Genomic DNA, 20,222 nt, shown 5'->3' with positions numbered 1-20,222 from the left:
TTGACATCTGCCAAGAGAAACTTGTGGTCACTCACTACAGACTCCACCTTATCACCTAAAGCCTGAATGGCACGTAACACATCCGACATATCAGGCTGAGCACTAGTAATAGGTTCGGGGGTCACCACTACAGGGGAAGGAAAAGGTTGAGGATCATGGGGGGAGGAATAAACCAAAGAGCGAGAAGAACTCCTCCTAACTCTCTCCCTCTCTAACTTAGCCGTATACTTGAGGAATTCATTAAAATCGAATTCCGAAAGCCCGGCACATTCCTCACATCGATCTTCCAACTGACAGGTTTTTCCCCTACAGTCGGAACAAACGGTGTGAGGATCAACCGAGGCCTTCGGAAGACGCCTATTACAAGTCCTAACACTACATCGTCTTTGTCTAGGAGCTTGAGAATGGTCGGACATCTTGAATTAGAGAACAGTCAAGGGGGGTTTCCAAATTAAAGCAAAGATCGTTATACCATTAATCAAAATCAATCCAAAAGCTATCTAAGCTAAGGGAAAAGCTTCCTGTATAGCGAAAGCTAAATTTCAGAGCAATACTTCACCAAAACCGTGAACAAAGACTCCAAAATCAAGAGCGTATCCATGTAGGTCTTGCCGGCGGCACGACAGAGGAAAAATTGAGGTGGTGTTGACAAGAAGTACTGCAGTACCTGACCACAGATGGCGCTGGTGAGTACACCCCCCTCTTGTATAGCGATCGCTGGCGTATCCCGTCCGTAGATTTCTGTCGGGCAACGGAGTTGACAGCTACATGATTATCGGGTAAGATTAATATTGAAAAAATTTAAATCTAAGCTTTAAAACTCCTCTGTATAATCATAACTGCAAATACCACAGCTATTTTTTTTTATATTTCCGAAATACAAACATTAAATAAAAAATTGAGAATTACTAATTTAATATTTTGTCAATTATGGAAAAACAGCTCTGAAAAAATTTAAATCTAAGCTTTAAAACTCCTCTGTATAATCTTAACTGCATACACCACTACTTTTTTCTTTAATTTTTGAAGTACAAACATTATGGAGTGAAGGAAGCTCTGGGTGATAGGAGGATAGATGTGAGCGAGGCAAGAGAACGTGCTAGAAATAGGAATGAATGGCGAGCGATTGTGACGCAGTTCCGGTAGGCCCTGCTGCTGCCTCCGATGCCTTAGATGACCGCGGAGGTAGCAGCAGTAGGGGATTCAGCATTATGAAGCTTCATCTGTGGTGGATAATGTGGGAGGGTGGGGTGTGACACCCTAGCAGTACCAGCTGAACTCGGTTGAGTCCCTTGTTAGGCTGGGAGGAACGTAGAGAGAAGAGGTCCCCTTTTTGTTTTTGTTTCTTTGTTGATGTCGGCTACCCCCAAAATTGGGGGAAGTGCCTTGGTATATGTATGTATGTATGTATGTATACAAACATTAAATAAAATATTGAGAATTACTAATTTAATATTTGGTCAGAACCATTATGGAAAAACAGCTCTGAAACAATTAAATCTAAGCTTTAAAACTCATCTGCATACAACACAACTTTTTTTTTTTTTTAATTTTCGAAGTACAATAATTAAAACTCACCTCTGTAAAAAACTGGTGCATATCGTCATATGACAGAGACCAGAGCACATTACTATCATACTCCACAACTACAGCAGCAACTTTTCCTGTCTTTCGGCTGAATTTAGGTCCGGCCACACCTGGAATGAGGTACTCCCTTGGTGTTTGATACAGTGCCTTTATGCCCTTGTGAATGCATTTCTCAAAGACTTCCTCACTATAAGGGAAGACAGATTCTTCACAGCATGGGGCACGGTTAACACCTTTAATGGGATCAATGCACTTTCTGTCCATATAAGCCTTGAAAGTTTCAATGAAACAATTTGGAAGCAGAGGTCCGAGTGTCGACATGTAGAACGTTTGATTCCGAAGATTTCGGCAGAAGTTTAACAGCCATTCCTGAGATTCTGGACGTGAAACATCAAAACTATCATCAAATACTATGGTTCCCTTTGAAGCTGGATCTAGGTAGTCCCCATTGTCCACTGGCTTTATTCCCCACACAATTCTCACTGGCAGGTGGTTCACGATGTCACTTCTAAGGTTACGTTCAAACCAGAACTTGTATTTGTACTCTAAGTCATACTGTTCAAAATAGTGATCTCTAGAGAACAACTGAAAATCCTGTGAATCTGGAAGTTTTAATCCTGGATAATAAAACACTACGAGAGAACTACAAACTGCCAGGGAGCCGAACAGCAAGATCCAGAGGTAACGGGGTTTCACAATGATCAGCGGTAATATTTTCTCGAAAAAGTCTCTTCCAGCTTCGGCGCAAAAGTAGCAGAGTCGTAATGGAAGTGCACAGACGAGCGAGCATCTTGGTGGAAGCTGAGGAGCATAGACAGGTGCTGGTGGAACACACAAACAGCATGTGGATGCACCCCAGCGTTCTGCAACGACAACACAGGCTGGAACCCATGTCAACATCAGCATCAGGTTGGCCAAAACAACGGTGCCTGCAAAAATACTGGAAACAAAAATTCCAAATTTTACTTTTCTGACAAAATAAAAGTTGATGACATTTCAGTAAAGTAAATTTATAATGTATCAAAGGATTTGGTTAATTTTAATAAAGAATAAATTTGAGGTTGAAATTGTTCCACGAGAGAAAAGAAAAAGAATTCTTATGGTGGGAGGTAAGGGTTAATGCTTAGAGACAAATATATCAGAAACTAAATACAGTACAACCAAAAATTGGTATACCGTTTATTGAGTAATGAAACCTGGCAAAAATAACTTAACTCAATAAATTACAACGGTACTTAGCTTCACTATGATGAAATTCAAAGGAGGTGGAACTAACAAATATCCTTTATAAACATTAAATATTACGTATTACAGCCATTTTAGTCTTTAAGCAAATTGTTTGAAGGTTGCAATGCACCAAACTTAAAAATAAAAAACAATTAAAGATCATAAAATCTTAAAATTTGTGGCAATTAAAACTTTTAAACATCAATATATAAACTTAAAACTCTACATTTGATTATCCTTTTCATACAACCCATCCGAATTTATTGTATTAAGTGCTGTTAATTACTCTGGCCAAACTATCAATGCATACAGGGAGCTTCGTATAGCTCACTGTAGGCATAACTAAAAGCACCAATTTGATACATTTTTTCGACAACCCATTCAGTTCCTCGCTTTTAATGCTGCACCCTTCAGCCTTTTCTTTTTTTGTTCTTCACTTCATTCAGAAATAAATCCTTCAGGAATGCCTTATGCAACTAAATATGTAACTCTTCTCTAGTTAAAATATTCAATAATAATAATAATAATAATAATAATAATAATAATAATAATAATAGTCAGTTAAACCACAGATGAAAGTAAAATACAATAAAGTTTTCTGAGAATGGATAAAAAAACAATAAGGAATTTATTTCAGGGGTATATAAAATATACACATAAAGTATATCATTCTTTGTTCAGGTATAATTTGATTTAAAAATATATTTTCATTCATCTCTGTTTTTGTTTCTTATATTTCAAGGACTTGTACCCAAATAATATCATCTATAACATTAATATTCTCTCCTCTAATTTTGAATAAATATTTTCTGAATACAAGATTTTCTAATATTACAGGTACAATATATTAAAAACTGAAGTGTACATATAACTTTGGCATACAAGACAATAAAAAAAGCATAATTGCTAAAATAAAATAACTTATTTGTTTACTTACCCGATATTCCTGTGGTATTTCTTCAATTACAGAATGATTTCAACCAATAGCAAGTCTCAAACAAAACTACCTTTAAAAAAGCCTATTAGACTTCCTACCATATCAACTTATTCAACTGTAAAGTACTACTGTATAGGTATGAGCATTATTAGAGCTGATCAGCTTACCAGCACAAAGAGAGCTAAGAATATCAGCACAGTGGTTAGGACGAACTACGTCATACTACGTCAGTCAGTTAATCTATTGGTGGCTTTGAATCATGTCTGCATAGTACTATAAAAATGGAGTTTTTATGATAAAACAAAGTTTTATGAATACTTACCTGGCAGTTATATATATATATATATATATATATATATATATAGCAGTCGGAGACTCAGCTATATATATATAACTGCCAGGTAAGTACTATTCATAAAAATGGAGTTTTTATGATAAAACAAAGTTTTATGAATACTTACCTGGCAGTTATATATATATAGCTGAGTCTACGACTGCTATATATATATAACTGCCAGGTAAGTACTATTCATAAAAAGCTAATTTAGCTTTTGGGTGGAAAGCAGATAGAAGAGTGATGTCTAAAGAAGTAATAAAAGAGGCCGGGAAAATTAAAGTTTACCTGAAGCAACGTATAGCAGTGATATGTGAGACACAAGACGCAAAGAAGGCTGCAGCTGTGGTAAGAGACGTGACGATGATTGACGCGGCTGCATGGTGCAGCGAGTCTCCGACAAGCTTGGCCATTGTTCCGGCATTCTTATCTTGTTTGGCCAAGGCCCATACACGGCAATATACAAATGTATCGTCCGCTCCGATGCCTGAAAATCAAGACAGTATGGATGCTGATGGTGTAATAAATGTGAGCATCAGGAAAGAAATGCTTTAAGCAACTTTTCATCACAAGCAAATGACTACTGTATTACGATTAGCTTAGAGCTACAATTTCTAAATAGTATTGCTACTCTGTACATGCACCTATAATATCATGAATAATAAAATGAACCTTATAAGCTGCCACAGTGATTTAAATTCAAAATTACAGTTTCAGGCAGTTGGAAGATTTTCAAATAGACTAACAACGTAAAACTACCAACAGTTATAACCTCACCTATAGCAATGACAGTGGTTAAAACATTCATGTATGGGAAGAAGGTAATTTCATATATGAAGATATACATGAAATATGCTATTATCATTGCACAAATAACAGTTGTGATAGTGACAACAGTGATGAAGAGAGATCCAGTGTAACACCACATAAGCAGTACCACAACGCCGCCGCCAACACCGAGGAGGAACGAGTCGGCCAGTAAAAGCTTGTCGAACAGCGCATATTTCAACCCTGTGGAGAATAGTTGCAAGATATATTACTGTAAAATCTAAAATGTAGAGATAATGCTTCACGTTTTCTAATTTCATTGATTAGTTAATCTCACAAAATATACAGGTTTTAATAGCAAAACATTTCAGATCTAATATTTATAAGTTACAGTGCAGGTATTAGGTTTTAACATGATACAGCAGCTACATAATTCACTAAGACATGTAATCATTAAACTATACAGTACTTCTTACTATGAATAATTTCTGTGCTACTCTTAATTCATCCCACTAATCTAAAATATGAAAAAATAAATGTTTAATTTATCTATGCATTTCAATATGCACCAAACAGGGGAAAAACGTTAAAATTTTAACATGGTCAAAACTAAATAATTATCTTACTAGAATAATCTTAATGGAACTAGGATGTGGTAGCTAACGAAACGACAAATTAATTTTAGATAAAATATTAAAATACGCTTTACAGTACACTCATTGTTAATATCAAGAGCTGAAGATATTAAAAAAGTTATTTTTCTTAATAAATACAATGATCTCTTCTTTAATACAAGAGGGAAAAGGAAATAATGAAATAAAAGTTGTGAGTGGTTAATAGGCCATTAGCACCGAGAAAGCCTTAAACTAGGTCAATTAGCAGGGAAATCAAAGTAACATTTCATTTATCTTTATAACAATATGTCTCAACTACTAGAAGTTGATTCCACCGTTTTCCTGATGAACTATAGGCAATGTGTCTGATTGACAATTCCACTCACTCTCTCTCTCTCTCTCTCTCTCTCTCTCTCTCTCTCTCTCTCTCTCTCTCTCTCTCTCTCTCTCTCTCTCTCTCTCTCTATATATATATATATATATATATATATATATATATGTATATATGTATATATATATATATATATATATATATATATATATATATATATATATATATATATATATATACATATATATATACATATATATATATATATATATTATATATATATATATATATATATATATATATATATATATAACGGATTTTGAGCGAAGCGAAAAATCTATTTTTGGGTAAGATGGCCATGTCGTCCTGATGGAAGTTCCTTAAAGGCAGCTTCCTAGGGTATATTACAACTACGGCGATATTCCCAGAGAATTTACCTTAAGGTACCCAGAATTCTAACTCCTGGAGCGAGTATCCCTAAAAAAGACCTTAGGGATATCGTAAATATCAGTGGACGTATTCTTGACACGCCTCATAGCAATCTATACCCCGAATAGAGTTAACACTTCGTAGGGGTCAAATGGCAAGAAAACGAAAACGAGAAAGAAACGGGGAGAGCCGTTCGTAAGGCCCTCTCTTCTCCCGTTTCGTAAGCGTGCCCTGCGCCAATTCTGGCGCCATCTGCATTCCTTGTAGCGAAACACGAGGTGCTACAGATACTGTATGTAGGGAGGGGTCCTACGGCCCTTTCATTGAAAGGGAAGGGCGGGTCCATCAGGACGACATGGCCATCTTACCCAAAAATAGATTTTTCGCTTCGCTCAAAATCCGTTTTTTGGGCTCAAGCCATGTCGTCCTGATGGAAGTATACCAGAGCATTACTGTATCTGTGGATTCTCAAAATGTGCCGTACTCCTCAGAAGTATTTCCCCCAGTCGACGCGACCTAGAGACCTAAGATGTTACCGTCATACATCTTTTCAACTAATCATAAACCATGATAGAGCTTCCTGCCCCCAACAGGGAAGAGTCTTACTAGACTCTGGGAAAGTCTCGAAGAGTACATATATCTAAGTATGAACCCCAGGCAAGCAAGTATAGTGGTCTCACCCCAAACTGGGTAAAGCGAAGTTCGAAAAGAATCACTGTGTCAATATGAAATATCAACCAGTCCTCCGCTCAAAACACGTATTGGACAAAGGTTCATATCCGCTTAGGAGGAAACTCGTAAATCCGTCACCATCCCTTTATGGGATGGAGTCCTCCAGCTAAGGGGAAGCATAAACCAATGCAATATTAGCTTGCATAAGGGAACATTCTATTAGAATTATCCCCGGGTAATTATACATAGAATGAATGCTCACAGGTGAAGGAGACGCAAGCTTCTCAAGAACCAGTTTATTGAGACAATAAACAAACAGGTTAACCACACTCATATATATATATATATATATATATATATATATATATATATATATATATATATATATATATATATATCTATATATAAGAGGAGGATAACTAAAACTTTAAGCATAAGTATGATAGTAAACAGAAACTTGTTTGTCTGAAAGAAAAAACATTGGAGCCACTTTTAAGATACCAAAGTATCAAAGACAAAAGTCTGTTTTACTAATCAGTCACATTAGCGATAGAAACGCTCGGCACGCATGTTTGCACTTATGCTGGGTTCACCTTTGAAAGTGGAACAGTCAACGTGGGTCACCCAGTACCCTCACATAGTTTGTAGTACAACATGTGACTACATACTCACCCTGGAATTAATTGTCCCAATTAAGCTACTGTTCCTCGCAGAGTTAAACAGCAGGGTTAACGACGCAACCCACTGCCACCACAGAACCTCTTAGTTGCTGCACTTGCTTCGCATAGTGACGAAAGAACACTCTGGAAGACTTCCAGCCAGTGTACGAACGAAGATGTCCAAAATCCCTACAACTAAAGAAGTTTAAGGATGAAGCAACTTTCCTCGGATCGTGACCTGTGGGTGAACAGTCAGGATCCGCTCTGCGAATAAGATATGTGATTTTCGCCCTGAGTTGTTTCAGTAATAAATTTTGAGCCTGAAGTTTCTCCCCTGGCCAGATGGCCATCCTTGAAGTCTGAAGTTCTACGAAGATAGACCTTTAGGCATTCTACTGGACATAGAGATGCATCTTCTTTCAGAGGGCAGATTCTTCAGGGACCCCACCTGATGGTGGGTAACTCGGTCTTGGTGAGAAACGTAGGATCCGGAAATAGGTTCAGTTCACCCATCCAGGAACTGAACATGACCTTCCTCTCTCGAGAGGGGTATGATCTCACTAACCCTGGCCCCGGACGCGAGTGCAAAAAGGAGGATAACTTATGGGTCAAATCCTTTAACGCACACTCCTTATTGTTCAACAGCGAAGCAACATGAAGAACTTTTCTAAAGACCATGAATTGGGCTTTGGAGGTGCTAAAGGTCTGAGCCTAGCGCAGGCTTTCGGAACTTTTATAAAAGATCTCGTTAGCGAGGTCGACCTGGAAGGCATATAGAATGGGTCTTGTTAAAGCAGGCCTACATGATAAAATCGTGTTAGTTACCCATCCATAACCATGGAGATGGATGAAGAAAGACAAGCAGAAGTCCGTCGTGATCTCCTGCGGAATCTTCGTCTGACAAGGGCTACCCATTCTCTCCAAGATGACTCATATTGCCTTATAAAAGGTTTGCACATATAATCCTCTAGGAAGTCCATGCTGGCTTTCGAAATCCCGAAACACTTTCTCACCTGTTAAGGAAAGAAATCATGAGCTGCTGGGTCCGGGTTTTCTGTGATGAAGCGCAGACAATTGACTTCTGGACTCACTGGGTCAGAACTGGATCTGGTAGCGGTCGAAACTCCAATCGTAGTTCCAATGCCAGAGGGAACCCCACACTGTTCGGCCACTTGTGGGCCACTACTGCCGCTACTCCCTTAAATGATCTCAGTTTGTTGAGGACCCTCAACAGAAGGTTGTAAGGAGGGAACAGAAAGATCCTGAACCATCTGTTCCAGTCGAGGGACATCGCGTCCACTGCTTCCGACAAGGGGTCCTCGTACGGGGACACATACAGGGGCAACTTCTTGTTGTCTTTCGTCGCAAAGAGGTCTAGCCGCAGTTCTGGGACTTGACTCAGAATGAAGGAGAATGGTCCTGCGTCTAGGAACCATTCCGACTCTATCGGTGTGAACCTGGATAGAGCGTCCGCTGTCACATTGCGGACTCCTTAAAGGTGAACTGCTGACAGGTACCATTTCTTCTTCCCCCAAATCGGAAAATGGCCAACATCACCTGGTTGAGAGGTGGCGACCTTGATCCTTGTCGATTCAAGCATCTCACAACTCCCCCGCTGTCCAGCACCAACCTAATGTGGATCGAGCGATGCGGGGAGACTTTCTTTAAGGAAAGAAGGACTGTCATAGTCTCTCGAAAATGACTGTGAGAGGTCTTGAATAGACTGGACCAAGACCCTTGGGCCTTTTTCTGATGAGAGTGAACTCCCCATCCCTCCTTCGAGGCGTCTGAGTGACTCGTCACCGACGGGGGAGGTGGATGAAGAAGAACCGACTTCCTAAGGAGTCTGGCTTGGGACCAAGGCCTGAGAAGAGTATTTCGACGAAGCGGAACTGGTCTTCTCAGATCTCTTCGCGCATCTGATGCATAACTACTCCAATCTCCGGTTGCATCCTTTAGCTGTGCTCTTAGCACCGGGTCTGTCACCGAAGGAAACTGGAGAGACCCCAGTACACTCTCCAGTTCGCATCTGATATCCATACGGAATCTAGAAGTCTCCTGACAGAACCAGCTATCTCCTTTCTTTTCTCCGCCATGACGGAGAAAACGGTGTGACATTAGGTCCCAGTGGATTCACACCCACCGGAACTTAGAGATGGAGGAAGTTGAGACTTTTCCTGTTGATCTTGAAGCCTAGATAATCTAGGAAATAGATCACATACAGGGAAGCTTGCAAGCATTCTGTCCTGGGTGCTGCCCACACCAGCCAAAAATCCAGGTAGGCTACTACCTGAATTCCCTTTTAGGCGTAATTGACTGAGAACTACGTTCGCAAGCATCGTGAAAATCCTTGGGGCTATTTTAAGCCCGAGAGGCATGGCTTTGAAGACGTATAGTCTTCGTTGTAGCCTTAACCTTAGGTAGGAGGGGAATCGACAATAGATTGGAACGTGCCGATAGGCGTCTGACAAAACTATGGAGGCGGTAAATGCCCTCTTGGGCAGTAAGGTCCTTATGTGTTGTATTGTTAGCATCTTGAACCTGTAGTTCGCTATGAACTTGTTAAGTGGCGACAAGTCCAGAATGACTCCGAGTTTTCCGAGTCTTTCTTTGGAACACAAAACAGCCTCCCTTGGAATTAGATGGACTTTACCCTTCGGATCACTTTTCCTCTAACAGTTCATGAATGAACTCCTCCAGAACGGGGGTGGAGTATCGGAAAAACGCCGAGGGTATGGGGATGGAGTGCTGTACCAGCTCCAGCCCAGTCCCTTCTTGAGTAGGCTGTGGACCCAGGGATCGAAGGTCCACCGATCCCAAAAGCGTTGGAGACTCCCTTCTACCAATATCATCTCGCTCGGACTGTTGTCCTGAGGTCTTGCCTCTCTGACCGCGACCACCCATGAAACCCCTTCTCCTTGAGGGGCGCCTAGACGAAATTCTGGCTGCTCCTCTAGGCTTGTTCGACAGGCAGTTGACTGACCTTCGAACGATGGGTTGAATGCCGGAGACTATGTCGACACAAATTGGGGAACCCACTGAAGTGTGGTCGGGGTTTTTGCCACCATCTGGGGCACTGAGGGCATCAGCAAATGCCGTTGCGGCTGATGTCTACTTGACTTAGCTGGCCGAGAAAGTATCCTAATCCTTTTAGTCTTCCTCCAAGGTTGGGGACCCCATCCGGGGAAGAATTTCTCTTGGTAGACAGGCCCCACTCCTGGAGAAGATTTCTATCGTCCGTGGCGGCCCTATCAACCTTTTTGACCGACTCACTAGGGAAAAGCGTGGACTGAAGAGACAAAAAGGCAGCCAAGCTTTCTTTTGTCTAGAGTTCTCTCCGCAAAAGAAAGCCAGACAGCTTAGAGAGGATCTCACCGAACCGGCGTCCGGCGAAATCCGCCTCCCACATCTGGACTGAGAAGGTAAGATGGACGTCCTTCCAGTCCCTTTTTTTTTTTTTTTTTTGCTTACTAAATCTTCCTTTCTAAAGGCCAGCAACAAGGGTTTACACTCCACCAGGGAGGGGAAAGGCTTGCCAGCCTCGACTGTTTTCAAAACCGCCACAAACCCTTTCAACGAAAAAGGGGGAAGGCTGTGGCAGGAGAGGACACAAAGGAAGGGAGCCTCTTACTCAAATACAGCTACCTTTGAGTTCATGAAGCCCTTCTCTTTCATCGAAGAAGAAAGCAAGGCATGAGCCTAGCATGGTCTATCACTACGACCTCCTTCGGCTCTGTCTCTTCCTTTGAAGCTGGTACCTCCTTCCACCGGACCTAGCAGTCCGGATGTGCCCCTGCAGTTACAATGCAGCTGCCTTCCCATTCTTCTCCCTCTGCCTTTGTTGGATCAAGCCAACAATGGAGGGAGGGCCTGCTCTACTACGAGAGCAGATGATGTTGAGGGAGCAGGTTCAAGGACCTGAACCGGAGCAGCCGACCTCTCTCGGCCTCTTCCGCTACCTTGTCCGGAGCTCGAACTTCATCCTGGCCTTCTGCCAGGAGGTCTTCCTCCAGACGTTCGGACACGTCTGGCATCCTGTCGTCCAACTGGATGCTAAGCAAGGCGACCGTGACTTCAGCATCCACGGGAACTGAAATAAGGGGACCTCCTCTTGAGGTTGGGGAATCACTGTAACAGTTGATGCCCTAGGAAAAGAAAGCCCTCATCTTCTCATTTGGAAGATAAGGTCCAGAGGTAACATTCTGAAAGCCCCTCACCCAGGTACGAAGCTTCTCCCTAGCTATATCCCTTGAATCCACTGTTGTAGGGGAGACGAAAACGGATTTTGAGCGAAGCGAAAAGAAAAAGCCTCAATATATAGGTTAGTGCATATGAAACATACCTGGGGAACCCAATACCGGAGAACATCCGCGGAGACAGCGCATGCCACACGCCTCCTTCAGAACCATGTCCGCAGAAGCCCTACTGCGGACGTTGCAGAAAAACATCCGCACTACGGATGGTCCTCCTGTAAAGAGAAGAAATTTCCATGAGTATCAAGTGAACTACGAATCACTGGATATGCACAGTAGCATAACAAAACGGAAAGGAAAGGAAAGACACATCCTTGTATTTCCCGCACACCCAATTGTTGTAGCCTTCCAAATCATAAAATCGTATAGTTAATCTATGCCAGATTAACCAATGGAAAATTTCCAAAGGAAGAAGGTGTAGCCCCCTCTAAGGAATGATTTTAAAATACCGGATAGTAGACAAGAAAGAACTCACTTTCTTATCTGTAAGGCCAACAACAACGGGTCGTGCAAGACCATAAAGAATAAGGAAAAGACACATACTTGTGAATCCCCCACAATCACCTGTGGAAGCCCACCAGCCATTAAAATCAAATGGTTAATCTTTGCTAGAATAACCAAAGATCATATTTCCCGAGGGAAATTAGGTGTAGTTCACACCTAAGGTAAGATTTTACCATTCTGGCTAAAGATGAAAAGAGTTCTCTTTTCATCCCTGAAAGGCAACACCAAGTGATTGCACAAGGCAACACAAGTAAGTTAGAAAAGACAGTGTTGTAACCTACTATATCATGTTCTCCCCTGATAGAAGACACTAAACAGGGAAGAACTGATACAGTACATGAGGGTGGTGTGCCGGCCGGCTCTCGCCGGTCAGCACCCCCACCCCCTTTCCCAAAGGTAGGTCTCAAGTATGCAACTTAGGATCACCCAGACGGGGGAGAACTCCAGTTCCTATGCCTGAACCGGTCGGTAGTGGTTGCCGGTCCATAGCTACCCGGTTGGCACCCAGCTGCCGGCCATCACTCTTAGTGGCCGGCCAACCGAGTGATGTGGCAGGCCGGCCTGGCAGCGGTGAGTAAACCCTGCCGGCTGGCATCCACCCCAGGTAGCGCCCGGCTGCCGGCCGCCACTCAAAGCGGCCGGCAGGTGAGCAAGGAGACCGGCCAGCAAAGGCATAAGACCACCGTCGACCGACAGCAAGAGAACTAGTGAACAACCCCCTTACCGACGGCCGGCAGACGGCAAGGACAACACAAGAGAAGACAACAGAATGGGTGCCGGGCTAAGAGGCTATGTACCTCCGCGCCCGACACCCGAAAGAGTGCCGAGAGGAAGGGAGACACTAAGTCAAGCTTCCTAACCACTGCTTACTGAAACTACAGACGGCAGCGGTTGAGGGACCAAGGAAGGACCGGGCAGTACTCAAAGGATAGGGCCTCTGCCGGTCGGCACACTCTGCCGGCCTACAGGGGACCACGTCAGCTCCCCATCCCAACCTATGCTAGGTACGGATGTGAGACGACTGACACAAAGGAAACGGAAAAATAGAAGGGAAGGACAGAGGGTCCTGTCCAACCTTGCCTTGGTTAAGGATCATTCCAAACTAAGAAAGCACATCTCAGCCAGAGAGATCCAGGGAGGGAGGCCGGCACTACTGGCTGCCTCCCTAAAACCAAGGCAAGGAAGGAATTGCTATTCCAGAAAGGGAACATATCCCGAACCCGGAACAGCAAAGAGGACAAGTCTGAGGGGTCACCGAGCGAAGGGATCATAGTTACCGAAACCTTCCAAGGTGAATCCAGGAGGATAAACCTCCTATGCCCGTGTCAGGCAGCAAGGGAGACTCTGCCCCACGCTAGACCAACACGGACTCAGACTAATACACTGCTGTACTGTCCCCCTCTGAACCAATTCAGTTGGAGCAGGAAGGTACAGTACTACTCCAGCATAGTTATATTTGAAAATTAATTCAAACAACCCACTAGAGTTAAGCCTAAGGCTTAAACAGAGGGAAAGGGTTTGCCCCTTCCCCGAAGAGAAGGGAGCAAACGGGGAAACAGATAATATTATAAAGACCTAAGACAACCTAGCCTAGGCACTAAGAGAATCGATTACCTAAATCACCGAAACTCACTCCAATACTATCTTGGAAATTACTCGAAAAGGGCTTGTATGTATAACGTTGCCTAACGCTTTAAGCAATATAAAACCACACTTGGAAGACTAATTATCATGCAGGAAGTACAAGGACCAACAACTAGGCTACGAAGACTAGTGTTGGTCAGCCTAGGCAAATCTTTCGCCAGGCGCACTACTAACGCATCATAACAGAATTCCTAATTAAGCTAAGCATCTAATTATTAAAGCGCAGGGGGCTGGGAACGTCGCTCTTGCTAACAAATAAATCCTATTCTAGCGAGCAACAGCGTCCATGACGCCTCCAGCAGGCAACAGCTCTTGTATCAAAGATAACTCTTTTAATTACTTTAATTCTAAACAAGAGCCTACATTTATACATAAAAGAAATAGTACTCAACTTATCCGAAGCAGAAGAAGTTGGAGAAAGCATAATATGAGAGTAAATCCAAGATTTTGGTAGAAACACAGGAAAAAACACCGAGTTGTAAAGCTACGCAAAAAGGAATGCAGATGGCGCCAGAATTGGCGCAGGGCACGCTTACGAAACGGGAGAAGAGAGGGCCTTACGAACGGCTCTCCCCGTTTCTTTCTCGTTTTCGTTTTCTTGCCATTTGACCCCTACGAAGTGTTAACTCTATTCGGGGTATAGATTGCTATGAGGCGTGTCAAGAATACGTCCACTGATATTTACGATATCCCTAAGGTCTTTTTTAGGGATACTCGCTCCAGGAGTTAGAATTCTGGGTACCTTAAGGTAAATTCTCTGGGAATATCGCCGTAGTTGTAATATACCCTAGGAAGCTGCCTTTAAGGAACTTCCATCAGGACGACATGGCTTGAGCCCAAAAATATATATATATATATATATATATATATATATATATATATATATATATATATATATATATATATATATATATATATATATATATATATATATACAGTGATACCTCGGTAGTCGAACGACTCTATACTCGAACAATTCGGAGTTCGACCAAAATTTTCGAGAAATTTTTGCTGCGGTGCTCGACCAAAAATTCGGTACTCGACCAGCCGAACACGTGACGACCGCATGGGCTTTGTGATGATCGCGCCATCTCGGCCACTCTCGCTTGTTCGGGAAGCATCAGTTCTCTCGAGAGCGTCACTCAGACAACGCGCGATCAGCATTCGTTGTGATTTAGTGATTTTCAGTGCTTTTAATTGCTTTTTTAGCTTTCATAATGAGTCCCAAGAAAGTAATGAGTGTTAAGGGGAAGGAGAAGAGGAAAACAGTGCGAACAACGATCGAGTTGAAGAAGGAAATTATAGCGAAATATGAGAATGGTGTACGAGTGTCCGATTTAGCGGTAGAATACGGAATGGCGAAGTCGACCATTTCTACGTTTTTAAAGCATAAAGAAATGATTAAGAAGGCGAATGTTGCAACGGGAGTTACGGCGGTAACTAAGCAAAGGCCACAAGTGATTGAGGAGATGGAAAAGTTGCTTTTAATATTTATTAAAGAAAAACAGTTGGCCGGGGAAAGTGTTAGTGAAGCGTTCATTTGTGAAAAAGCGTTGCATATCTATGAAGAATTAGTGAAGAAAAGTCCGAGTACCAGTGAAAGTGATTCATTTACATTTAAAGCGAGCAGGGGTTGGTTTGAAAAGTTTCGTAATAGAACAGGTATTCATCGTGTTACTAGGCATGGGGAGGCAGCTAGTTCGGATCAAATTGCAGCCGATAAATACGTGGGGGAATTCGATCGGTACATAAATGAACAAAATTTGATCGCACAACAAGTCTTTAATTGTGATGAGACTGGGTTATTTTGGAAGAAAATGCCAGCCAATACGTACATTACCAAGGACGAGACGAAGATGCCAGGTCACAAGCCAATGAAAGATAGGCTAACATTGTTGCTGTGTGCAAATGCAAGTGGCGATTGCAAGATCAAACCCTTGTTAGTGTACCACTCGGACAACCCCCGGGTGTTCAAACGAAATAATATTTGTAAAAGTGCACTACCAGTTATGTGGCGCTCGAACACTAAATCTTGGGTCACAAGACAATTCTTTACTGAGTGGATAAACGAAGTGTTTGCCCCCCAGGTTAAGGCTTACCTCATTGAAAAGAGCTTGCCAATGAAATGTCTTCTGGTTATGGACAATGCTCCTGCACATCCTCCAGGTCTCGAGGATGACTTGAAAGAAGAATACAGCTTTATCAAAATCAAATTCTTGCCCCCCAATACTACTCCCATACTCCAGCCCATGGACCAACAGGTCATTTCAAACTTCAAAAAACTCTATACCAAGGCCCTTTTCAGAAAGTGTTTTGAAGTGACCAGTGACACGAAGTTGACCCTAAAGGAATTCTGGAAGGAACACTTCAGCATCCTCAACTCTGTTAACATGATTGACCAAGCTTGGCGAGGTGTGACCTATAGGACATTGAACTCTGCCTGGCGTAAGCTGTGGCCATCATGTGTCACAGAGAGGGAGTTTGAAGGTTTCCAACCAGAGGCGGGTCCAAGCACTGCTACCCCTGTAATTTCTGATGACACTGATGTCGTTGAGGAAATTGTTGTCATGGGCAGGAGTTTGGGGCTTGAGGTCGACAAGGATGATATTGATGAGCTTGTAGAAAGCCATTCTACCGAGTTGACTGTGGAGGAATTGTTGCACCTGCAACAACAACAGCAGCAGGATCTGATTGTGGAGCAGGAATCTTCAGAAGAGGATGAGGTAAGGGAGGATGTTCCAAGTTCTCTCATCAATGAAATTTGTTCCAAGTGGGCAGATGTGCAGGCTTTTGCTGAAAAATACCACCCAGAAATTGCAGTAGCAAACCGGGCAGTGCATATGTTTAATGATAGTGTCATGTATCATTTTCGAAGAATACTGCAGAGGAGGAAGAAACAATTAACAATAGACCAGTTTTTCACAAAAGAAAAGAAAGCTGCTACATCAAAGCCTGTTTCTCCTCCAAAGAAGAGACAAAGAAGAGAAGAAACCCCTGAAATAGATCTGCCCACCCTTTCATTGGAGAGAGAAACAACTCCTGAAGGAGAACTACCCCGCCACATCATGGAAGGGGACTCTCCTTCCAAGCAGTAACCTCCCCCTTCCATCCTCTCCACATCCATCCCTGTATGCCATCGAACCGCTGCTCAAAGGTATGTTCACTACAGTACAGAAAATGGTTTAAAATTGTTTTATTTTAGTACAGTAAATGGTTTAAAATTGTTTTATAGGATTTTCTGACCAATTTCATACACATTTAGATAATTATTGTTGTTTAGGTACACGTTTTATTAATATTTTGGGCCTGTTCGAGTGCTTGGGAACGGAATAGAATATATACCATTATTTCTTATGGGGAAAAAAAATTCGGTACTCGAACAAATCGGAGGTCGAACACGGATCTCGAACGGATTATGGTCGAGTACCGAGGTATCACTGTATATATAAATGTTTAAACTAATTAACTCCATCCAAGAGCAAATAGAGTCTACGCGAATGGACTAAAAAGCCTTTGAGACATACAAAATCCTTGTAACTCTTTCTGTTTGCTGTTAAGATTTGGAAAGATCTTCCTGTTTATGCTTTTTCGTGATATAAGAACTACCTTGCTTTAGCAGTTGTATACTTCGTTATAGCATATTCTTCATCTCTTTTTTTTTTTACCTGGGCTAGAAAAGAACACAATGTTCTCCATCCCACCGAGCTTTAGTTTTTACAAAACTAGAGCCTATGTTCAAAGAATTAAATAGTTCAAGACTACTATTATTAGTGTATTACCACCATTATCAGTATTATAATTATCAGGATCATGATCATTATTACAAGCTATGCTTTAACACTCGTCAGGAAAACAGAAAACTACAAGCAGTATGGCCATGAGGAAAAGCAGCTCAGTATGAAAAAAAAGTCAAAAGGAGTAGAGAACAAACTAAAAGATAGATAAAAAAATGACAGCACTAACATTATGAAAAAGACTAAACAGTATACAAATAAAAAAAGTAGTGACTGTTTTGAAAATGAAAATCATCAATGCCAATAAAAATTTATGTGACCTTTTGATAAAAAAAAAGAAAAAAAAAAAAGAAAAAAACTGACAAGAGTGCTTGAGTGTTTCGAACCCTCAAGTAAAAGAGATTTAATACGAGACAGCAGAAAGTCATGATACAGAAAATATGGCTTTATTCAAAACAGGCAAAAATTGATTAAACTTCTGAATCCTTCTCTTTGGGGATCTGATAACCTTTGCTAAGTACTGTACTCGCTTATAACCTTACCATGTGGAAATATAGCCACTGAGTAGTCATTGTCACTTCAGTGACAGTGTAACGTTGAGTAATTTCAATGTTATTAGATGCTTGAGGAAAATGTGTAAGGAATACGACATACTACTGTACTCGGTGTATATGTGTGCAAAGAGCTATAAATGATGAGAATCTAAAATAAAAAACTAACATCCTTTTGGAAGAATCAGAATTCTTTTTATTTTTTATATATTATATATTTCAGTATTACCTCAATCATAATTTCTATCCATCTGTATACCAAGACACTTCGCCCTCTTTTGGGTGCCACAGCTCAACCTTCCCCGTTATCTACTCCAAATGAAGCTTCATATGCTGAATCCCCTACTGCTGCTACCGCAGTGGTCACCAAGGCGACCGGAGGAAGCAGCAGGGCTTATTGGAACTGCGTCACAATTGCTCGTCATTCATTTCTATTTCTAGCACACTCTTTTGCCTCTCTCACATCTAGCCTCCTATCACCTACAGCATTCTTTACTCCATCCATCAACCCAAACCTTGGCCTTCCTCTTGAACTTCTCCCATCAATTCTTTGGATTCATCACCTTCTTCAGCAGACAGTCATTTCCCATTCTCTCTACATGGCCAAACCACCTAAACACATTCATAGCCATTCTAGCTGCTAATTAATTTCTTACATCTGTTCTCACCCTTACTGCTTCCTACCTAACCCTAGCTAATTGATACACCAGCCATACTCCTCAGGCACTTCATCTCGAAAACACTCACTTTCTATCTCTCCATCAGTTTAAGATTGATAAAAGCATTGCCTACATGTATTTTTTCTAAATTTTATTCAAAATAGTCCTTACTGAACTTGCAGCTTTTTCATACATTGAAAAGAAACTTGTAACCAAGTATCTTAGATTTGAAACTGATAAACCGAATCCTGTCAGTATTTAATCAACATCAATTTAGTCAGTTTTTAAGGGGGGGGGGGGGTTAGATGTTATAAGAGTTCTCTCCACCCTCCAGTACCCAGCAAAATTTCTGCCTGATTATCATCATATTTATACTGATATCAAACAGTTTACCTGGCAAACTGAGATCACATTTTCATCTCTCACCGAGCTGCCCCAAAGGGTTTGTTCCCACATTATCTTTAATATATTGCACAGCTTATATATGTAATAATTGGATAAACTGAAAGTATTAAAAATTCTGACAAAACTACCTGAGAGTTTCTAATACTTAACATGTTTCAGTTTGTAAACTGGACTACTGTATTACAAAAACTGTATGATTGAGAGCATTAGTCTGCACTGTAACAAAAATAAAAAGGCAATGACATTTCTTCAGCAAGACTAAAGACGTGTTCTAATGGGTAGAATTTGAAAAACAAATTCAACGCTGTATTCTATCATCTATATAAGTTCCACTAGGAGGAGTGTTGAAATTAGACAGATGAGCAATTCTAGATTAGGATAATCCTTAAAAAGATAAAAGCTCAAGAGTCAGTCAGAATAATAAGTAATGACCAGTATAAAAAAATTTAAATGGAAGAAACAGGACTACAAGAATGGGGAAATGTTGAAAGGGCTTATTGAGAAAGTCTTTTAAAGATTTTTGGTGGTCAATCTATCCACAAAATTTTTTTTTAATTCCTTCATTCTACTTTGAGTATTTTTCTCCCGGCTGATCTTCAGCTGCTGACTCGTCTTAATTTGTTGGATAGAAACTGGAGGTCTACCTAATTCCTTATTCCTGATATGGATATTAACCCTTTTAACCCCAGGCTATTTGGAAATTTACAACCTTTAACCCCCAGGGGTTATTTTTTTTCAAGCACATTTTGCAGTATATTTTTTTTAAATTGCTCTAACAGCCTTAATTTTCATCATAGAGAGGTTAGGTTGGTCTCATTCTCTTGGAAAATGCCTGAAGTTTCTAAAAAAATTATCTATATGCAAAAAAAAAAAAAAAATTAAATAGCAGTTTTTTGCAAGGATGTACAGGTACG

General features: G+C 41.2%; 1 protein-coding gene across 1 annotated transcript in view; it reads right to left on the bottom strand.

Moving 5' to 3' along the window:
* The window catches only part of LOC137657855 (protein dispatched-like), a 112,742-nt gene that overhangs the window by 11,449 nt on the left and 81,071 nt on the right, over positions 1–20,222 (bottom strand). Inside the window, exons 11-13 of the mRNA XM_068392452.1 lie at positions 4,863–5,096; positions 4,374–4,572; positions 1,579–2,527 (exon numbers count right to left, since the gene is read on the bottom strand). Coding sequence (XP_068248553.1) covers positions 1,579–2,527; positions 4,374–4,572; positions 4,863–5,096 — 1,382 coding nt within the window. The remainder of the gene's footprint in view (positions 1–1,578; positions 2,528–4,373; positions 4,573–4,862; positions 5,097–20,222) is intronic.

This window comes from Palaemon carinicauda, chromosome 18, assembly GCF_036898095.1.
Source record: "Palaemon carinicauda isolate YSFRI2023 chromosome 18, ASM3689809v2, whole genome shotgun sequence".
Taxonomy (NCBI): Eukaryota; Metazoa; Arthropoda; class Malacostraca; order Decapoda; family Palaemonidae; genus Palaemon; species Palaemon carinicauda.
This window is presented reverse-complemented; position numbering and strand designations above follow the sequence as displayed.